Source organism: Elephas maximus, chromosome 13, assembly GCF_024166365.1.
Source record: "Elephas maximus indicus isolate mEleMax1 chromosome 13, mEleMax1 primary haplotype, whole genome shotgun sequence".
NCBI lineage: Eukaryota > Metazoa > Chordata > Mammalia > Proboscidea > Elephantidae > Elephas > Elephas maximus.
The window spans coordinates 36,561,320-36,582,164 of NC_064831.1; the positions used below are offsets into that span (position 1 = coordinate 36,561,320).

The window sequence follows — 20,845 nt, forward strand, 5'->3', positions numbered from 1 at the left end:
GACAGCACTAGTTAGAATGGCTGCAAACTCCAGCCAAGATTAAATACCACTCCACAGCTAAACATGTGACCAAGATTAAGCTGCTATAATGAATACACAGCCTGGAAATGGAACAAGATAACATTCTTCCTGGCCAAGAGAATCTAAGTTGCCATTAACTTGTATTTAAAAACAAATCCTTTTTTTTTTTAGTTGCTATTTCATTAAGTCCAATAATTTCGGTAACTTACCGGTCAGCAACTTCTATATCAAAACAAAATCTTCTGTCAATGGAGTCAGTATGCCTTTTGGTACATTCTTTCAAAAAGATGACATCTCCATCCCCCTGCAAATAATCATTTTTAAACATTCTCAAAAACTATAGTATAAATATATACACACCTTATGGGGGCGGGGGGGGACAAGATTCAGGATTTTTAATTCCTTCTTTTTATGTTATTCTCTTTCATATGAGTTGCTTTTAACCACTGTTTATTACCTTAAATTTTAATCTTTTTTTTTTTTCATTCGGTTTCCTAGTTCTTGCTTGGAAACCCTGGTGGCATACTGAACCAGGCTTCATCAATGCTAATTTTGGATGGTGGATTAACAATACAGTATTCATATGCTAGAATATTTGTTATTCTCTTATCACACTCTCTTAAAAACAAAAAATACTTTGTTTTTACCTTAAATTAGGACATACCATATAAAGCAGTAAATACACAACCACTTTTGACCTACAAAAATTATAATTTCACATGGATCAACATAAGAGGACATTATAGGCCCTAATTGGATATTGTGATAATCTAAAGCTAGAACCACTCAGTCTGGGCAGTTTTTCTGTTCCCTAAGTAAATCACCCTGAATTTATTATGTTTACTTAATTTTTTTTTAATATGATAACATTTTACTTCACTGAACCATACTCTCTAAGAGCATTAAAAACAGGTAAAAAGCAAGAGACAGAAGCAATGCAGGACTACAGATCCTTAATAAAGAACAACTGTAAGAATTCAGTGTACACACTTCTAGAATATCTTAATATTTTCTACAATGTGGGGATCACTGAATAATATTAACCATTCAGATATAGTCATGCACCGCATAACGTCCATTTGGGCAACTTCCGGCCACATAGACTACGCCCATGGTCCCATAAGGTTATAACAGAGTTCAGAAATCCTGATCAGATTATGGGACATAATAGATTTAGGCATGTTGCACTGGACAATCACAATGATCCTCAAAAACAAAAAATTCTCCAAGTTGTTAAAGGATCGGCTCCGCTGAAAGCTATAAGGCTAACGAAAATGTGAGAGGAACCTATATCAGATATGGAAAAATTGCTGATAATGTGAATTGAGAAACAAACACAAAAGCTAATCCCTCTCAGCATGTTGACTATCACTGCTAAGGCATGAAGCTGGTTCAAGATGCTTAAAGAAAAAGCAGGACCAGACTGCGACACTGAGTTTAACGCCAGCTCTGGGTGGTTCCAGTGCTTCAAACAACGTCTTTCACTGCATAACATGAAAGTGAGTGGTGTCTGTGAGTGCTGAAGTGAAGGCAGGAGAAGAATTTGTTGAAACCTTAGATAAACTAATTGTAGAGAGAGGTTATTTGCCCCAACAAATTTTTAATATGGACAAACCAAAAAAACCAAACCCAGCGCCGTTGAGTCGATTCCGACTCCTAGCGACCCTATAGGACAGGGTAGAGCTGCCCCACAGAGTTTCCAAGGAGCACCTGGCAGATTCAAACTGCCGAACTCTTAGTTAGCAGCTGTAGCACTTAACCAGTATGCCACCAGGGTTTCCTTAATATGGACAAAACCTCCTTATTTTGGAAGCAAATGCCTGAAAGGACCTTTATCCATACTATGGTGTTCACAGAACATATGTGGACATTAAGCAATGAATGACTGCATACAAATATTCAAGACACCACAATCATATTATAAAACATAGTTATGATTTAGCAGCTAAAATAGAAAGACATCACCAAGCAGACTTAGTACTTGAATTAATTTTGACAGAAAACCCAGAATTAAACTTGATGTTCAATCTTAACCTCATCAGCCTTCAAGAGTGACATCTTTTCTTCTTCTTCTCCATGGTCTTGATTTTCCATGTCTATTTCATTTTTTTTTTTTATTTCATTAAACTCACTATGTAATTTTTTTTTTATTATAAGCTACTTTAAATATTTTTCAGTCTATTTCAGCAAAATACACATAAATAGATGTAAACTTGGCTTACTTCCACATTCAGGTAAGCAAAACCATGCCCATACATCTAGCAGGCAATGAATTAATCTGCTTTCTTAAAATGTGTGGCTAAATTTGTTCAATATTGGCGGGACCAGCTTTGTCTCCAGACTGTAGCTTATTGTTGGGAGCTGCAGCTTCTATTTAAAACACATATAATGACCACCTTCCTACACAGTCAACTCCTGTGGCCTTGCTCTTTTCTATTTATCATGCTTTCTTTTGCTGTTTATTTCTTTGGGAGAAGGCATAAACTAAACGGGGCATACCTAAGTGAGAACCTTATAACCCTAACTGAGCAATGGGAAAACGGAATATAAATCACTCTACTTCATAATATTACAGGCTGTGAATAGATGGATGCAAGTCAGATCCCCTGTGTAAATACAGATGGAGCCGGGCACCATTTTGCTGAGTCAGGAAAGTTTGTTGGAGGTGTTATCTTTTCTTCCACTAACAGTTGCATAAAAAGATTCTAGTCTTCTTTAAACAAAAAATCTGATTGTAAAAACCCACGCATGCAATTCAGAAATTAATCTGCTTTATGGCCTATTTTATTTATAAACAAAAGAAAACAAACATTTAAACCTTAAAACAAAATAAATGTATTTATCTTTAGTGAATATAAATGTCATTAAAATGACACCCTCAAGAGACTGACTCCTCTCACACTGAATACAAAGTGTAAAACAAAATACTTACAAGTTTGCCCCCAGATCTGTGCTCGAATGGGATCATGTTGAGCCGCTTGGCTGTTTTCCGATACATGCAGTAGTGTTTTACCCAACTGGAACCAAACGGCGCAGGCCCTTCAACAAAAAAATAGAACTTCGTATTTTTCCCCATAAATAAGCAGATACACAGGGCTCCAAACACATCACTAAAGACAGAGAACCCAATAAACAGCAACTAATAGAGCTCAATAAAACAAGTCAGCAATACTGTCAGTTCTAATAAAAGGGAAAATCTAGAGAAAATAAGAAGGCCCATGCACATAATTTGAAACAAGAGCTTAAGACATTGTCAGCAACACAGAAGTGATCTAAAGACACACTTTTCGAAGTTTGCTAGAAGAACCAACAGTTATTCTCATACTTGAAAATCTCTTAATTGTAAGCTATATTTTTTGCTTGTTGGTACTAAAACTTTCCAAGGGTTTCAGCAGTTCCATTTAGTGTACGTGCTGGTTTCAGACCCATCCTGCCTCCAAAATGATAGACTTGTAGAATGATAATGCTGAGAAAATCCATCTACCCTGGAAACCCACCTAGTGCTTTCTCTCTACTGCAGGAGCAGAAGCAGCTGCCCTGACTAATGAAGTACGCAGAATAAAAAAGATAAGACTCAACATGGGAATAAGCTGTCCATATATGCGCCAGAACTTCCTCAGAACTCCTTTTAGCTCTTGTTAAGACAGTATTACTACCATCAAAGCTCTTAAGGGTCAGTGGTCTAGGTCAGGGGTGGGCTCCCATCATCTGGAATTTCACAGACCAACAAAAGTCCCATCATAACAAAACAAAGGTTTGGCACAATAGAGGTGGATGAAACCTTGAAAAGGGGTGGTGGTATATTATTGCTTTTTTAATCTCAAGAAACTTAAGCTTAGACCAAAGGTGGTAGATGCTTTTTACCAAATAAAGACACTGAGGAAAAAAAAGGCAATCAGCATCTATTATCACCATGATTTCTAACAAACAAATATTCTAAACCTAAAAATCAGTGACAGCAAATTCAGGAGGAGAAGTTAAAAAAAAAAAGGGACTCATTTAAAAGGAAGGCATTTAGCTTCAGGAAAACCTAAGTATATTGTCTGAGGGTTGGGGATGGGGGGGCACGGGGGAGGGGAGAGGAAAAGGGTACTAAAGGGGTGGTGGTCTATTATTGCATTTTTATTCTCAAGAAACCTCAGCTTTAGACCAAAGGCCTAAGAAATGATGAAGCCAAACTGCAATCACAGTCTCTGATCCCAAATCTCTTGATGTCCACTAATCAGGCCACCACACCCTCCTCATCCCCACCTGACCCTCCTCAACTGACTCCGAGCATAGGGGCTAAGGAAGCTCTCTGACACCTGTCCAAGCTCCACGTGCTACAGGGGAGAGGACATAAAGTCCAGTCTCATGCTGTCAATTCCAGCATTTAGTAGCTGAATAAGAAACATTACTTATCTCTCAGTGCCTCAGCTTCCTCATTGGTAAATAAGATACTAATAACATCTTACACTTCATGGAGTTGTTTTATGTATTAAATAAGTTGTATAAAGAGCTTAGCACACTGCCTGGCACATAGTAAGCGATAGAAGAATTCTGTTTTTCCCCAGTCCAGTTTCAACTCAAACAAAAACAAAATTTGCACTCAAGTTCTAGAGTTAAAGAATTAAACTTTAAGGGTTTAACTGTTAAAATAGATCAAATTATTAGAAGCTTGAGTTTTGATGTCCCTTGATTTCAAAAATAAAGACACCCTATGCGCTGCATATTTGTAAGTCAGCAACGATGTTAAAAACTTGTGAAGTACGTTAGGATGCTACCCAGGAATATTTTTTACAGCCATCTGCAATCTTCCTGATAACTTAAGTAAAAACAACTCTCCCAGATTGAAACTATTAATGCAGATGACAAAGAGCTATGTGGAACGAAAAGATGGAAGGAAGAAAGGAAGATGTGAAAGGAGGAAAGGAAACATGCCCCTCTTGTCTTTAACATGAAGGAGAGGTAGAGTTGAGGGGGGGGAGTGTTAATATGTGTATGAATGTGCGCATGTGTGCTTGTGCTTATGTGTGCGTGTGTGTGTGTTTGTGGTGTGTGATGATAAGGCACGAGGGGAAGGGAAGTAAACAATAATTATCCTGAAAACACATAGCAATACCCTTGCAGCTCTGCCTCTCAGCCTTATATCAAATTCTAGCTTCCCTTGCAAGCAAGTTCCTTGGAGGCACAGTGTGGAGCTGTATAAAATGGCGGTGGCTGAAACAGCGTGTTCACAGCCATTCCAAATCATACTGTCTGCTCTCTAGAGCAAGGGTGTGTTTTCCCCAAACATGCAAAATACACTTTCCAGGATTGCTGGTGATCGTTGTTAGCTGCCCGATGCATGGCGACCCTGTGCACAACGCAATGAAAGATTGCCTGGTCCCATACCAACCCCAGGATCAGTTACGGATAGGATGGTAGTGATCCAGAGGGTGTTCAGTGACTGATTTTCAGAAACAGATCACCAGGCCTTTCTTCCTAGCTCATCTTAGTCTGGAAGCTCCACTGAAACCTGTTCAGCATCACAGCAACACGCAAGCCTCCAGGACAGACAAATGGGGGCTGTGCATGAGGTGTGTTGGCCGGGAACAGAGCCAGGTCACCCAAGAGAAAGGTGAAAATTTTATCACTGAACCACCACTTCCCCCAACCTCCTAGGAGAGGAGGGGGCAAAGAAAGTGGTAGGAATCATTACTCCAAAAATGTCATGGTAACTATAATAAGAATAGCAGAGTTTTAGAATAATTTGAAAGTTGAATCATTCGTGCACTGTCTGAGGGCCCCTTACTTTTTTCCTGCACATAAAGGTAGCCTTCTGCTGTGAACTGACTCGCTCGCTTCTGGTCCTTGGGATTCTGTCTGATTTTGTTCATGAGCTCTTCCACTTCTGATCTGGTTCCTTCAAAACGAGTCCGCGTCTGAAATGGATGAAAAACATAATTTTTAAGTTCTCACATAAGTTTTTTTATTCACATTTTTAAATCTCTACATAACTATAAAACCCGTTGCTGTCAAGGCAATTCCAACTCATAGCGACCCTGTGGGACAGAGCAGAACTGTTCCATAGGGTTTCCAAGGAGTGGCTGGTGAATTTGAACTCCCAACCTCTTGATCAGCAGCTGAACACCTAACCATTGCACCACCAGGGATCCAAAATTTAAGCAGTGGTTAAGAGATTGACTGCTAACCAAAAGGTTGGCATTGGAATCCACCAGCCGCTCCTTGGAAATCCTGTGGGACAGTTCTCTGTCCTAAAGGGTCACTAGGAGTCAGAATCGACCCAAAAGTAACAGGTTTCAGGGTTTTTTTCAGTTTTTTCTATAAACTTCTCAACACAACCCCATTCTTTCCAGAGTATCTTCTTACTCAGATTCTCAAAGAAACAAAAATTAGTGGTAAGCCAGTGTAACTACAGGCAATTTACTTTTAAAGCTTTCTAACATCAAGAATAATTCTATTATTCAGTGTAAGAATGCTTGCCTTCAGGGCTCACGCTATCACTAAATCTTAGATTTAAAACAATTAGATCACAAAATATCTGTCTGGGAAGTCTTCCCTGTGCAATAAGCAACCTGATCGAACTTGTTACTATTATACTAGCCACATGGCTAAGTACTGGGAACATGAACAACTTAATTCTTCTTTGTAAACTAATAAACATGACTGTCAGTTTTTTTAGGAAATGGTAATTGCACTTGAAAATGACATTTCTTCTCAGAAGAAAAAGGGGGGAAAAAAACCCTCAACCTAATACAAATAATATCTTTGATATCAGAAGACACAAATCATATTTCTGAAACCCAGGAAACTCAGTCTGCCTATACCTGTCAGATGGCGGCTGTACTGAAAATGTACGTGGAAGGTGAAGTGACAAGATTACCAAGGAAACTGTGCAGAGTCAGCACCACCAGGATCTTAGACATTTCTTTCACCCAGACGCTAAAATAATTGCATTAATACCAAAAAACTGCTGATGCGAATCTGTGGAGGAGCTGAGATGAAAAATTTTTATTGAAATTTCTCTCCTCTCTACAATGAAAAGGGGTTACTAAGGGTCCTGAGAGCAGAAAAATGGTAGAATGGTACATTTTTTTAGTCTGATAAAGGTAGATTGTAAAGGGGAAAACTTATCTGTAGAGACTTACTTTATACACAAACTGAGAGTAAAACACCAAAAAATCTGTTTACCTACTTTTAAGAAATTACAGGGCTACAAAGAGAATGGAATTCATTTGCTGATGGACAGTCCCCTCTCTTCTTCCCATCTCTCCTATCTGCGGTGCTTAAGGCCCCCATCTTTATCCTGATTACACCCTGATTTCCTTACCTTCTGTGTCACTTTGCTGAGATTCCCCTCCTAACCCTCTCTCTCTCTCTCTTTCAGTCCCTGTCTCTCTCTCTCTGTATATACCATACATACACTAACCAGAATCCATCCCAACTCCTAGAGACTCTATAGGATAGAGCAGAGCTTCCCCATAGGGTTTCCAAGTAGCAGCTGGTAGATTCAAATCGCCGACCTTTCGGTTAGCAGCTGAATTCTTAACCACTTCGCTACCAGGGCTCCATATACATGTGCTATAGATGTATACATGTCTCTCTCTCTCACACACACAGACACAAACTCTCTCTCTCTCTCTTATTTAATCCAATAGGTTGCATCCAATACTCGCATCATTTACGTTCAAATTGTCCTAGACTTGAGCAGTGGAAGCCTCTTCAACCAGCTCCTATGTGTTTCAACATGCCTCTATAATTCCTTGAGCAATCCTTACTTTCTGATACAAAAAAAGTGTCCCAGGCTCAGCTTACACTTCTACTATCCCAGCCCTGGAATCAGTCATTTCTGCAAAGGAGCTCTTGGTTCTTTTTAGTGGAAGGCAGTAATTGGAAAGCAAGATCTGGGCACAGTGTGCTCATAGCTAAAGGGATATCATTGTCATTAGGTCTTCTCAGCAGAGTTAGAAAGTATATGCACATATGCATACCAAAGAAAAAAAAAAAAACAGTTGCCACACCATTAAGTCAATTTCTACTCATGGTAACCCCAAGTGTGTAGAGTAGAACTGCACTCCACAGGGTTCTCAATGGCTATGATCTTTCAGATGTAGATCTCCAAGCCTTTCTTCCGAGGCACATATACATTTTTACATACATAAACATATACATATATCATTACATCTGTATCTATATATTTTTAAAAAATCATGATGTCATACTAACAAATCCAATTGTAAGACAATACGTCAGGGTTATATCCAGCCTACTCTTTTCCAAATGTGGAAATTTCTTCTCAGAAGGGAGAAACTTGGCTCCATTATCCTCCATATATTGACTTATGTTGCTCAATCTCCGAAGCACCTGAGCCGCCTCTGATGATCACACCTTTGCCCCATCACCACCACCTCACTTTCCCTGCTGCAGAAGCTTCCATGCAGGGGCCCCTGCCCCTCACTGCCTCCTTTCCTCAGGTGCTACTGTCTCTGTACCACACAAGGAAGAGAAGACAGGAAGGGAAGGCTTAGCTATTTTTTAAATGTACCAGGTTTTGATAAATTATGAGCTGGAGAGTGTTATGGGTTGAACCGTATCCCAAAAAGACATATGTTGTAAACCCTAACATCTACCTGTGGTTATAATCCCATTTATGAATGAGTTGTTTGATACGTTAATAAGGCAGGACTACTGTAGGGTATAGTCAATCTCTTTTGAGATATAAAAGAGATTAAACAAGCAAGCGAGTACACAGAGATAGGGGAAGAGACATGCCAAGCCACGTGAAGATCGTGCAGGAGCAGAAGCTCAAAGAAACAAGGCCCTTCCTTCAGATCCAACAGGGGGAGAAAGCCTTCCCCTAGAGCTGGCACCCTGAATTCAGACTTCTAGCCTCCTAAACTGTGAGAAAATACATTTCTGAATGTTAAAGCTACCCACTTGTGGTATTTCTATTACAGTAGCACTAGATAACTAAGAGGAGCCCTGGCGACTCGGTGGTTAAGAGTTCAGCCACCAATCAAAAGGTCAGCAGATCGAATCTACCAGCCACTCCTTGGAAACCCTATGAGGCAGTTCTGCTTTGTCCTATAGGGTCACTATGAGTCAGAATCGACTCAACGGCAACAGATGTTTTAATAATAAAAGGCTAGACTGCCTTGAAGAGACTGTGGGCAGAATTATGGACATCAGAGACGATTCTGATGACGGCTCAGAAGGCAGTGAGAAGAGCTATAGAGGGAGTCTCTGTTCTCTTAGAGAATACACATGGCACCAGTAACAGAATGTTGCTATAAGTATGGGTATTCAATGTGCTTCTGGTGAGGTTTTAAAAGAAAATGATGAACATGTGACTGGACAATAGAAGAAGGGTGATGACAAAGGACTTGTCTGAATTATGTTCCAATGTTTGGTGGAAGGTAGAACTTGTAAATGATGAACTTAGATACTTAGCTGAGGAAATTTCTAAGCACGACCTTAAAGTGGTCGTGTGGTTTATCCTTGCTACTTAGAGTAAAATGAGAGAGGAAAGAGATGGAATTAAAAATGAACTGTGCAACATAAGAAACAAGTTTAAAGATTTGGAAAATTCTATTGTACAAACTAAGGACATGTGTACCAGAATCTTCATGAAGGATGTGGCTACACCATCTTTTGTTATAGAGATTAAGCCTGTGACTGACAGGTCCAACCAACTACCATAGCCGAAAACCCATCAGCTCAAACTGAAGGGGTCAGAGAGAGAACGGAAGGAAAGAACACTGTCTGCTTCTTGGAATTCTACAGGCAAGAAACAGACCAAAGGAGCTACATCTGTTATCCTCCAAGAGAAGAAAAGAATCATCCTTGGAGCAGCTCCGAGATCAGCAGAACCACTGGAAGGAGCACAGGAAGCAGGGATGCATTGGTTTCAAAAGGTGGAGCCAGAGCCTCCTAGGTTTAAGAGTCAGATCTTCATATGAGGCTGCTGCCTAATCCTAAGGGGGTGGGCTGCCATGCCCAAAGGTAAGAAGAATGGGGCAGCCCAAAGCTGACAGAGCACAGTTGCCATTCCAGTGGGCATGGAAGGCAGGGCTAAAGCCCAAAGCCGAGGGGCTTCCACCCAGAATCCAGGGGGCATGGCCAATACCCAGAGTCTGGAGGGCAGAGACATTGCCCAGATGGTCTGAGAGAATGCCTTGAGAGGTAATATAAATTGTTCTTCTGGGGTTTAGACTTGCTTGGTGCCCAATGGAGCCCTGGTGCCGCAGTGATTAAGAGCTTTGCTGCCTACAAAAAAAGGTCAGCAGTTCTAATCCACCAGCTGCCTCCTGGAAACCCTATGGGACAGTTCTACTCTGTCCTATAGGGTCGTTATGAGTCAGAATCAACTAGATGGCAATGGGTTTGGTTTTTTGGTTTGGTGCCCATTATCCCTTCTTTCTCTCCAATTTCTCTCATTTGTAATGGAAATGTCTACCTTGTGCCCGTTCCACCATTGTACTTTGGAAACAGATAATTTGTAGTCTAGATTTCACAGGTTCACTGATGAAAAGGAATTCTGCCCCAGGATGGAATACACGTAAAGTCTCACCCGTATGTGATTTAGATGATTCAAAATAGGAAATTTTGGACTTAGAGTTTATTTAAGACTTTTGGAATGACATAATAGGGTGAATGTGTTTTACATGTGGCAAAGACATGAATTTTGAGGGGTCAAAGAGTGGAATGATATGGATTGAATTCTGTTCCCCCAAAATATGTGTTGTAAATCCTAACCTCTGCCTGTGGTTATAATTCCATTTGTGAATGGGTTGTGTTTCTTATGTTATTGGGGAAGGATTAGTGTAGGGTGTATCTTGAGTCAATCTCTTTTGAGATATAAAAGAGATTAAACAAGCAAGCAAGTAAGCGGAGATGGGGGAAGAGACATGCCAAGCCAGGTGAAGATCACTTAGAAGCAGAAGCTCAAATGAGACAAGGACCCTCCTACAGAGCCAACAGAGAAAGACTTCCCCTCAAGCCAGCACCCTGAATTCAGACTTCTAGTCTCCTGAACTGTGAGAAAATAAATTTCTGTTTGTTAAAGTCATCCACTTGTGGTATTTCTGTTACAGTAGTACTAGATAACTAAGACAGACAGAAAACTACATTTTTTCATTTGAACACAAAAAAAGTAGAATGCAGAATCTAGCAATTTCTAATTCTAGATTCTAGTTGCATATAAAGATATCCTTTAATAATGTTAGACTGTAAATGTAATCCATATCACTAGAAAACAGGGAGGGGAAGATCTCAAATAGTTCTGTTCTTTGGGCAAAAAAAAAAAAGTATAAAAAAGATAAAAGTTGGCCATAAATCTGCCATTCAGCAATAACCACTGTCACATTTTGATGTGATTGCTTCTAATCTCTCTTTTTTTTAATAACATAGTTGATCATTGTGGTATTCTACTTCTCTCACTTAACATTTTAACAAAAATATGCTCTCATATTCTTTAACTCTTCTTAACCATTTTTAGTATCTCTTAGAGATGCTATTTGAATCTTAAAATTCCTAATGTTATAATTTCCTTCTAATAAGATTTCTATCCTAGTCTCCCCACATCCTTTTGGGGATAGAGATCAGAGAAATTAAAATTAATTTTTTAAATATCTTCAATTTTGATGTAATTTAGATCCTTCTGAAAAATGTATTTTCTAAAAGTCATCTTGCTACTTTTTTGCTTTCCATTTATTATTCTAGATTATAGAAATTGATGAAGATTGAATTTCTCAAAAAATTGATGAAGACTGAATTTCTCAAAAAAAGAAAAAAAAACTTCATCACGTTTACAATAGAAAAAGTATAGCTAGATGGGGAAAAAAAGGTTTTTAAATAAAGTTTACCTTTTTTCTAATTATAAAATAGTTTTGCTATTAATTTTTTAAAATAACAAATTACTAAAAAGTTGACCAAAATTATTTATAATGCTATAGTCCAGAGATCATTAAACTTTAACATTTGGGTATATTTCTTTATATCACCAAAAACCATACCCATTGCCGTCAAGTCGATTCCGACTCCTACCGATGCTATGGGACAGAGTAGAACTGCCCCATAGGGTTTCCAAGGCTGTAATCTTTAAGAAAGCCGACTGCCTACGGTTTGGGTATATTGCCTTATGTTGTTGTTACCTGCCATTGAGCCGGTCCCTGACTCATGGCAACCCACCCAGTACACAATGGGATCAAACCATTGAGATCCATAGCATTTTCACTGGCTGATTTTCAGAAGGAGATCCTCGGGCTTTTCTTCCTAGTCTGTTTCCGTCTGGAAGCTCCGCTGAAGCCCGTTTATCACAGAGCAACAGCACGCCCCCACTGACAGTTGGGGTGGCTGCACTGGAGGTGCACTGGCCAGGAATCAAACCAGGTCTCCAACATGGAAGATGAGAATTCTACCACTGAATCCCCACTGCTTTCATACTGCCTTACAGTGTTAACATTTTTTGATATTTCCTTAAATATACTAATAAACATTGCATAGAAAATAACATATAACTGAGATTTTTCAGCAATACGTAGTTTTATGCAGGCAACATTTTTCCTTTAATGGGCTCAAAACTGACATCACTAGGGTAAAAGAAGGATGGCCAAGAAATAAGTAAAGTACAGCAACACTGAGGAATAGCGGATGATACAGGATAAGCGACATGTTTCCAAGGTGCTGGTATTTTAAGCAAAAATAATTACTTAAAAGCAAAAATTGGGAGCAAAGACGACATTGAGATCAGGTGATCTCAATACTGAAAGTGAGATGGAGAGGAAAAACAGCCTCTATCTGAGAAGGCTGCCTGAGCAGCAGTGGGCTCAGAAACAACTCAAACAAAGTGAAAGGAATATTTAGAGAAGAAACTGAGGATTCAGGGAAATTTACCAGGTAAGTTTCAAAGGCTACAGAAAAAGGTTTTCTGCAGTAACTCGTTCTTTGTCCATTTTTCTACAGGAACGGACGTTATTATCTATGTGTAAGTTCTTAAAATATTAAGGATGTGAACCTGGTCATTTTGTGAAACATTTTCCAATGATTACTTCTCTACAAGTTTTGCTTATGAGATTTTTTATCACTGAGTATTGTTTTTTCACATCTAATTATTCAATCTCTCTGAAATTATTTTGGTTTATGTAAGGTAAAGCTGCTAGTATACATCCCCCCGAGGTGTGCTACAAATGTATGCCCACGCATATGCAAGCTGTGGGTTGACAGTTTCCTGAAAGCCCCCAGTAACTCTCAGGCCCCCACCCATTAGACCCAGAGGCAGGGCTGCCTTTACGAGCATGTGACCTCTGCAGCCATCCAGGGTCCTGTGCTCAGAAGGTCCTCACGCTGGGTTCAATTCTCCGCTGTCACCGTCTTAAAATTCTTAATAATTTTTTAACAAAGGGCCCCTCATTTTCATTTTGCACTAGGTCCTACAAATAATGTAGTCAGTCCTGCCTGGAGCTTCTCATTCAGGCCAGTCCAGCACTTAAAGACATATTATATCCAGACAGAAAAAGCAACTTTCCACAAGTTATACAGTCAGTGAAAAGAGGGGAAAAAAGCAAGATTATAATCTTCTAAACTACCTACCTAATGGTCTTTTTACAACGCCATGTTTTGCTACCTAGAAAAGCATCCTGAAAAATCACAGCATCATCAGACTAAGTATTCTACTCCCTGCAGGGACAATTTTGAGGTGAAGGGAAATAATCTGTATACACGTTTTGGTATTTTTTAAACTTCTGTTACACTGGAGTCACACCACATATAACTCTTTCCACTGGTCTTAGGATCATAACAACAAAAATCGAACTAACCAAGGTCTCTAACAGTAACCCAGCTGAATGTCCAAACAATCTACAAATCAAAAGTTTGACACATAAATTACAAAAAAAAAAGATGTTACATTATCTATATTTCCAATATTCCCAAATTTAGGGAACTACACGAAAGCCTTAGAGGAAAAAAAAAAAAATCTATGCCAAAGCCATCGATCCTCAATTTCTGAGTTTACAAGAAAATGAAGAGCAGGGAGCAGACACCACAGAGACGCCCATGCTTCTACTTGTGTGTCCTCAATAGATGCTTTGAGTTTGTTACAAAGTTATCAAGCTAGACTTCTAGCAAGGGCTCAAATGGTGCCAAACGTTATCTTTAACAGTTTTTTAATGAGGTCACCTGCAATTAAAATGATGTGAGGAAAAACATCTGTCATTTTCTAATCAAAATCACATACATATACCATTTTAGAGATAAGTTCTCCTGAATCTGTTTTTTCAAGATCTGATAAAGGTCCTTGGTTTTCCAAAGGAAAATCATAAAAACCAATCTCAACTGTGAACGCCCAATATATTCATAAACATCCAAAACATATAGGGAAGAAATTTCACTTAACCATAAGTAACTGGAAATAAAAACAAGAAAGACAGTTAACAGGGAAGACATGTAGGTGATTGTAATTTAAATGCCTGAAGTCTAAAGTAGAATGCTCTTTTGTCTGTTTTCACGCACTAAAAAAAAAAAAAAAACACATGCAAAGCTTATCCTTCGGACTGTCTCAGAAAGAACAGGAACAGCCACCAGGTGGCAGAATTTCCGGATCCTCAACTACCTGGAGACCAATCTGCTACTCCGCGAATTGACCAGAAGGTGGCGACGTATCCTTAGTTTCTCAGTACCAACAGCTCGGTTGTCTTATTGTAAGACTTTCTGTACATTAAATAGGTCAAAAATACATCTCTCTATACCAGAAAGCTTTCCAATTTCCTTACATTCTGAATGTTAATCTGTAGTTCCATTTTGTAATGATTGAAGTCTTTGGCAAGTTCATGGCCCTGATGATAGAAAGTGAACATTCCCTGAAAAAATGACAGCATCTAAGACAAAGGAGAAAAAGTGGCATTAGCACAGGAAAATCTCCGGGGGGCGGGGGGAGAAAAACAGTGAAGCATTTCCCCCCTCATCTCATGGTTATCCTATTAAAGTACAATAATTAAAAGGAAGTCACTCATAGTCAGCTGAGTCAAACTGCACATTATTTACAAGTGGGCCCTTAGAGAAAATGAAGAATACGTGATTTTTTTCCCCTTAAATATCAGAACCATTAGCCAGTTTTTAAAGAGAAAAAAAAAAATTCTTTTTATATGGGAGAAATGAAATTTGAAATCATCCATTTGTTCTCTTTAATCAAGAGAATCACTATTTTCATGTATAATTGAAGCCTTATCACTGAAGGTCCATACATTCTATAAAAAGCGAAATCAATGAATCAAAGAGCCAAAGGCGCTCTCCAATGACATCCCTTCTGTTGTTGCAGGGTGTGGTGCAGCCCCCCTGTTTGTTGACAAGGTGTTCAGTGACTTGCCTGGGGCAGAAGCAGGGCTGTAATTAAGTCTAACCCTGCTCTCTTGATTAGAGGGCAGCTGCTCTGCCCCAAACCCAAGTAAATCTGAAATGAGCAAAAGTGATTTCAGGTCAGAGCTAACGAAGCTCTGAAATTCATTCTCTTCAGAATGCAGTGTAGTACAATGGTTAGGAGTTTGGGGCTCTGACGTCAGACGGCCAGCTCAAGGCAATTCCTAACTTCAGAAGTAACTTGTTATGTGACTTTGGGCAAATTACTGAAACTTCCTCTAATTTCATTATTTACTATGTGCGGTAATAAAAATATCTACTCATTAAGTTACTGCATGGAATAAATGAGCGAGCACTGTATTTAGAAAAAATGTCTCGTAAATGCTCAATAAATGTAGGCCATTGTAACTTCACATAAAAATAAGTGTTAAGAAGATTTAGACCATAGCTTCACAGATGCTAATTTTTTATTTTAATCATCAATCCTTTAATTTTTCATTTCTCAAAATCACACACACAAGAGGTAAATTACTGTATCTCAAGTTGTTAAAAATATCACACACAAAAAGTCTATATAAAGGTAAAAAATGAATCTTAAGTGTCATGTATTCCAGTGTTTCTTGGTTTCTTTTTATACAACGGGCCCACTGTATGAGATACACTTTACAATTTGACTCAGAAGACATACATAAAGCTATTTGAAAATATTCATATAAACACAAACAAAAGTCTTGTATTTCTAAAATAAATACAAAGAAATCACAAAATATTTCAAGTATTATACATACTGGTTCTCAGCTTAAGTTGCCATAAGCATTTTAAGTTGTAAGAAAGAATTTGTTACCAATAATTATTCAAAGTACCAAAGTTTAGACAGATATGCTTGCTTTAGAAACAAACTGGTACAGAACTAAGGTTATCCCATAAATCCTCATTCACATTCTAACACAATTTCTCCCAGAGAGGTTTTTCTTTTTTCTTTTTAAGGGTGGTGCTACAGCTAGGATGGCAGAAACAGCACCTGATGTAGAATCCTTGAGAACACATAGCAACGAGAATACTATTCATTACATGCTGCTGGGCAAATAAGCTGAGAACCACTACTTCAGAGGTAATTCCTTGACTTCATGGCTATCTGTGCCCATCCTTTATAACTTATGATGACTTCCTTTACGCTGAGGTCCAAAAATTGGATCTAGGAAGGAAAATATTTCTATTACATCGCAAAAATCTACTGGCAGATTAATTTGCCATGATACTCACAGGTTCCACGAACTCAAACTTCTTTCTTTCTTGGATTTCCTGAAGCTTACATACGTATTCAAGAGATAACTCATAAAAGTGTTGCCGATTTTGCTCCACTTGGATATCTGCCTATGTGAAAATAATTGAGGCACGGTCAAACTGGAGATAGTGAGAAATGATACTTTATCTTAGGGGTCAGAGAACTACAGCCCATGAACCAAATATAGCCCACTGTCTGGGTTTTTTTTGTAAACAACGTTGTATTGGAACACAGCCATGTCCATTTGTTTATGTATCATCTATAGCTACTTTCCTGCTACAAAAGAGGAACTGAATAGTTGCCACGGAGACCTTATGGTCCACAAAAGCCTAAAATATTTACTATCTGACTCTTTACATAAAAAGTTTGCCAATCCCTGTTCTATATGATGAGATTGATCCCAAAGGATTATAGACCAGACGCCAAAGCTCTATTCTTGAAAAACTTACCCCAACCACAACTGACACATAATTAGGTTTAACTACATAAATAAAATCAAAATCACATAAACACCATTGAACTTCTGCTAAAGGTGATGGGAAAATTTGGAAATGGATAATGGTAATGCCTGGACAACATCATAACTAATGTCACTGAACTGTACACATAAAGAATGTTGAAAAGGCGAACAATTTGTTACATATGTCGTTGTTAGGTACTGTCGAGTCCAACTTCTAGTGACTCTATGAGCAACAGAATGAAACACTGCCTGGTCCTGCACCATCCGCACGATGATTGCTACGCTTGAACCCACTGTTGCAGCCACTGTGTCAATCCACCTTATTGAGGGTCTTCCTCTTTTTCGCTGACCCTCTACTTTACTAAGAATGATGTCCTTCTCCAGGAACTGATCCCTCCTGATAACATGTCCAGAGTATTTAAGATGAAGTCTCATCATCCTTGGCTCTAAGAAGCACTCTGGCTGTACTTCTTCCAAGACAGATTTGTTCGTTCTTTTGGCAGTCCACGGTATGTATAGTCAATATTCTTCGCCAACACCACAATTCAAAGGCATCAGTTCTTCTTAGGTCTTCCTTATTCATTGCCCAGCTTTTGCATGCATATGAGGAAATCCTGGCTGCTAACCAAGAGGCTGGCAGTTCTAATCCGCCAGGTGCTCCTTGGAAACTCTATGGGGCAGTTCTACTCTGTCCTATAGGGTCACTATGAGTCGGAATTAACTCAATGGCAGTGGGTTTGGTTTGGTTTGCAAGGCAATTGAAAACACCATGGCTTCGGTCAGGTGTACCTTAGTCCTTAAAGTGATACTTGTTATATATCTATGTACATATACCAAAAATTTTTTAAAAGGAAAGATTATTTTTAAAAAATCATAGAAACACCATTTCAATTAACAAATCTTCCAAGAATGAAGTCTACCTGAGCGAGTTGTTGTTACGTGCCTTTGAGTTGATTCTGACTCATAGAGACCCCAATATAACAGAGTAGAATTGCCCCATAGGGTTTCCTGGGCTGTAATCTTTCCCGGAGCAGATTACCAGATCTTTCTCCCATGGAGCACCTAGTGGGTTTAAACCACCAAACTTTCTTTCAGTTAGCAGCCAAGTGTTTAACCGTTGTGCCACCAGGGCTCCTTGCCTGAGTGAGAAGGCTGGGAAATTACAGTGACCTCGGCACACAGTGAGTGATGGCAGCAGCTGAGGAGTGGAACCGTCTCAAGAACCTGGCTTCTACAGGCAGATGCAGGCTTGAAGCCCATCTGCAGGTAGTCATCTCCTGAGCCCTTGCACCGTCTGATCCTCTGGGAGTGAAGAGGGCACCAGCTGGTCAGGAGGCCATTCCAGAAAAGGTTCCAGCTTACCTTGTCTAACTAGAAAGAAACTAAGAGAGATGCACAGAGTTCCTAACAGGGGCAGATTATCCAATACGCAAGGTAAGCACGATGCTTACCTTGCTTACCAGGTCATCTGTAGTGAACAATTTCACATTTATTCTGCTTCTAGATATGGCTGGCACTCGTCTCTCTCCCAATCTCACAGCACCTTCCTACAAAATCAAGCCTCTTTTCAAAATTACAGTTCCTAACAGGGGCCCTGGTGGTACAGTGGTTAAGAGCTCAGCTGCTAACCAAAGGTCAGCAGTTTCAATCCCCCAGCTGCTCCTTGGAAACCTTATGGGGCAGATCTACTCTGTCCTCTAGGGTTGCTATAAGTCAGAATTGATTTGAGGGCAATGGGGTTTTTGTTTTTGTTTTTTAAGTGGGGGCGGATGACTCAGTAAGCAAGGTAATCACGGGTTTACTTGTGCTTACTGACTAATCTGTAGTGAACAATTTCACATGTTCACTACAGTGATCTGGTAAGCAAGGTAAGCACCATGCTTACCTTATCTTTTGGATAATTCACCCTTGGTTCCTAAGAGGCAGAGTGGGGAAAGAATTAGAAGTCACTGTGTCATATTCTTCCTGATCTGGGTAATTTCACTCTGAAAAGTATTTATCTAACATGTTGTAAGATGTTTTTTTAATGCCCAATGCTTTTTTTAAGTCAAATAATGCCTAAATAAGAGTATTACTAACCCAAAATAAAAAGTCTGCCTAAAACACCTCAAAATTTTATGTTATCTTTGTGTTTCTATGCACTAGTTTGACAATTCAGCTCCAATCATTTAATACCTGCAATTTTCCTCAAAAACAATGTAATTTCATTCAGTATTTAATAAAATGAAGACATGATGAGTTAAGGATGCTTCCTTTGTTTTACGCTTATAAGGAAAGGTTCTTCAAGAAAATTATACCAGGCTCACATTTTTAGTTTTAATTGTGATGAAATATACATAGAAAGTTCACCGTTTTAACCATTTTTTCGTGTACTATTAAGTGACATTAGTTACGTTCAGATGTTGTGCTACCGCGACCACTATCCGTTTCTAAAAGTTTTACATCACCCCACACAGAAACTCAGTGCTCCTTCAGCAATGGCTCCCATTCCCTCTTCCCCACCCCCGTCCCTGGTAACCACTAATCAACCAACTTCTGTCTCTTTTCTAGATTTACCTATTCTAGATATTTCATATAAGTGGGATCATCAATATTTGTCCTTTTGTGTCTGACTCATATCACTCAGCATTGTGTTCTCAAGGTTTATCCATGTTACAGCATGTATCAGAATTTTATTTCTCTCAGTGGTTAAGTGCTACGGCTGCTAACCAGTGGGTCAGCAGTTCAAATCCGCCAGGCACTCCTTGGAAACTCAATGGGGCAGTCCTACTCTGTCCTATAGGGTCACTATGAGTCGGAATCGGCTATGGCTGGATAACATTCTATTATATGGATATACCACTTTTGTTTGTCCACTCATCTGCTGACGGACACTTGGGCTGTATCTACCTTCTGACTACTGTGAATAGCACTGCAATGAACATGAGTGTACACGTCTCTGTTGGTGTCCCTGATTTCAAGTCTCTTGGTTATATTGTTGGGTTACATGGTAAGGTAACTCTGTGTTTAAGTTTTGAGGAACTGTCGAACTGTTTTCCACAGCAGCTACACCATCTTACACTCCCACCAGCAAAGCATAAAGATTCCAGTTTCTCCACATCCTCACCAATGTGTGTTAATTTATTAGGGTCAGATTTACCACATCAGTTTTGTCTCTTAGCTGATTCTCCTGGTTGTTCTTGCTACTGCAACTACCCTCACATTGCTGGTCAATCTCCATCACCACACTCTTTTTTTGTGTGTGTGTGTGTGTGTACTTTAGTGAAAGTTTACAATTCAAGTCAGTCTCTCATGCAAAAATTTATACACACATTTTTATATGACCCTAGCTGCTCTCCCTACAATGTGACAGCACATTCCTTCTCTCTACCCTGTATTTCCTGTATCCATTCAACCAGCTCCTACCCCCTCTGCCTTCTCATTTCGCCTCCAGACAGAAGCTGCCCACATAGTCTCATGTGTCTACTTGAGCCGAGAAGCTCACTCCTCACCAGTAGCATTTTATGTCTTATAATCCAGTGTAATCTTTGTCTGAGGAGTTGGCTTTGAGAGTAATTTTAGTTTTGGGCTAACAGAGAGTCCGGGGGCCATGACCTCTAGGGTCCCTCCAGACTCAGTCAGAACATTAAGTCTGGTCTTTTAATGAGAATGTGAGGTCTGCATCCCACTTTTCTCCTGCACTATCAGGGATTCTCTGTTGTGTTCCCTGTCAGGGCAGTCATTGGTGGTAACTGGGCATCACC

At 39.4% G+C, this 20,845-nt stretch overlaps 1 protein-coding gene across 2 annotated transcripts in view; it reads right to left on the reverse strand.

Moving 5' to 3' along the window:
- Positions 1 to 20,845, reverse strand: part of ARHGAP10 (Rho GTPase activating protein 10) — a 367,040-nt gene that overhangs the window by 202,136 nt on the left and 144,059 nt on the right. For both annotated transcript variants that reach the window (XM_049905921.1, XM_049905919.1), the window contains exons 6-10: positions 16,621 to 16,731; positions 14,775 to 14,879; positions 5,795 to 5,924; positions 2,954 to 3,060; positions 231 to 325 (exon numbers count right to left, since the gene is read on the reverse strand). In XM_049905921.1, coding sequence (XP_049761878.1) covers positions 231 to 325; positions 2,954 to 3,060; positions 5,795 to 5,924; positions 14,775 to 14,879; positions 16,621 to 16,731 — 548 coding nt within the window. The remainder of the gene's footprint in view (positions 1 to 230; positions 326 to 2,953; positions 3,061 to 5,794; positions 5,925 to 14,774; positions 14,880 to 16,620; positions 16,732 to 20,845) is intronic.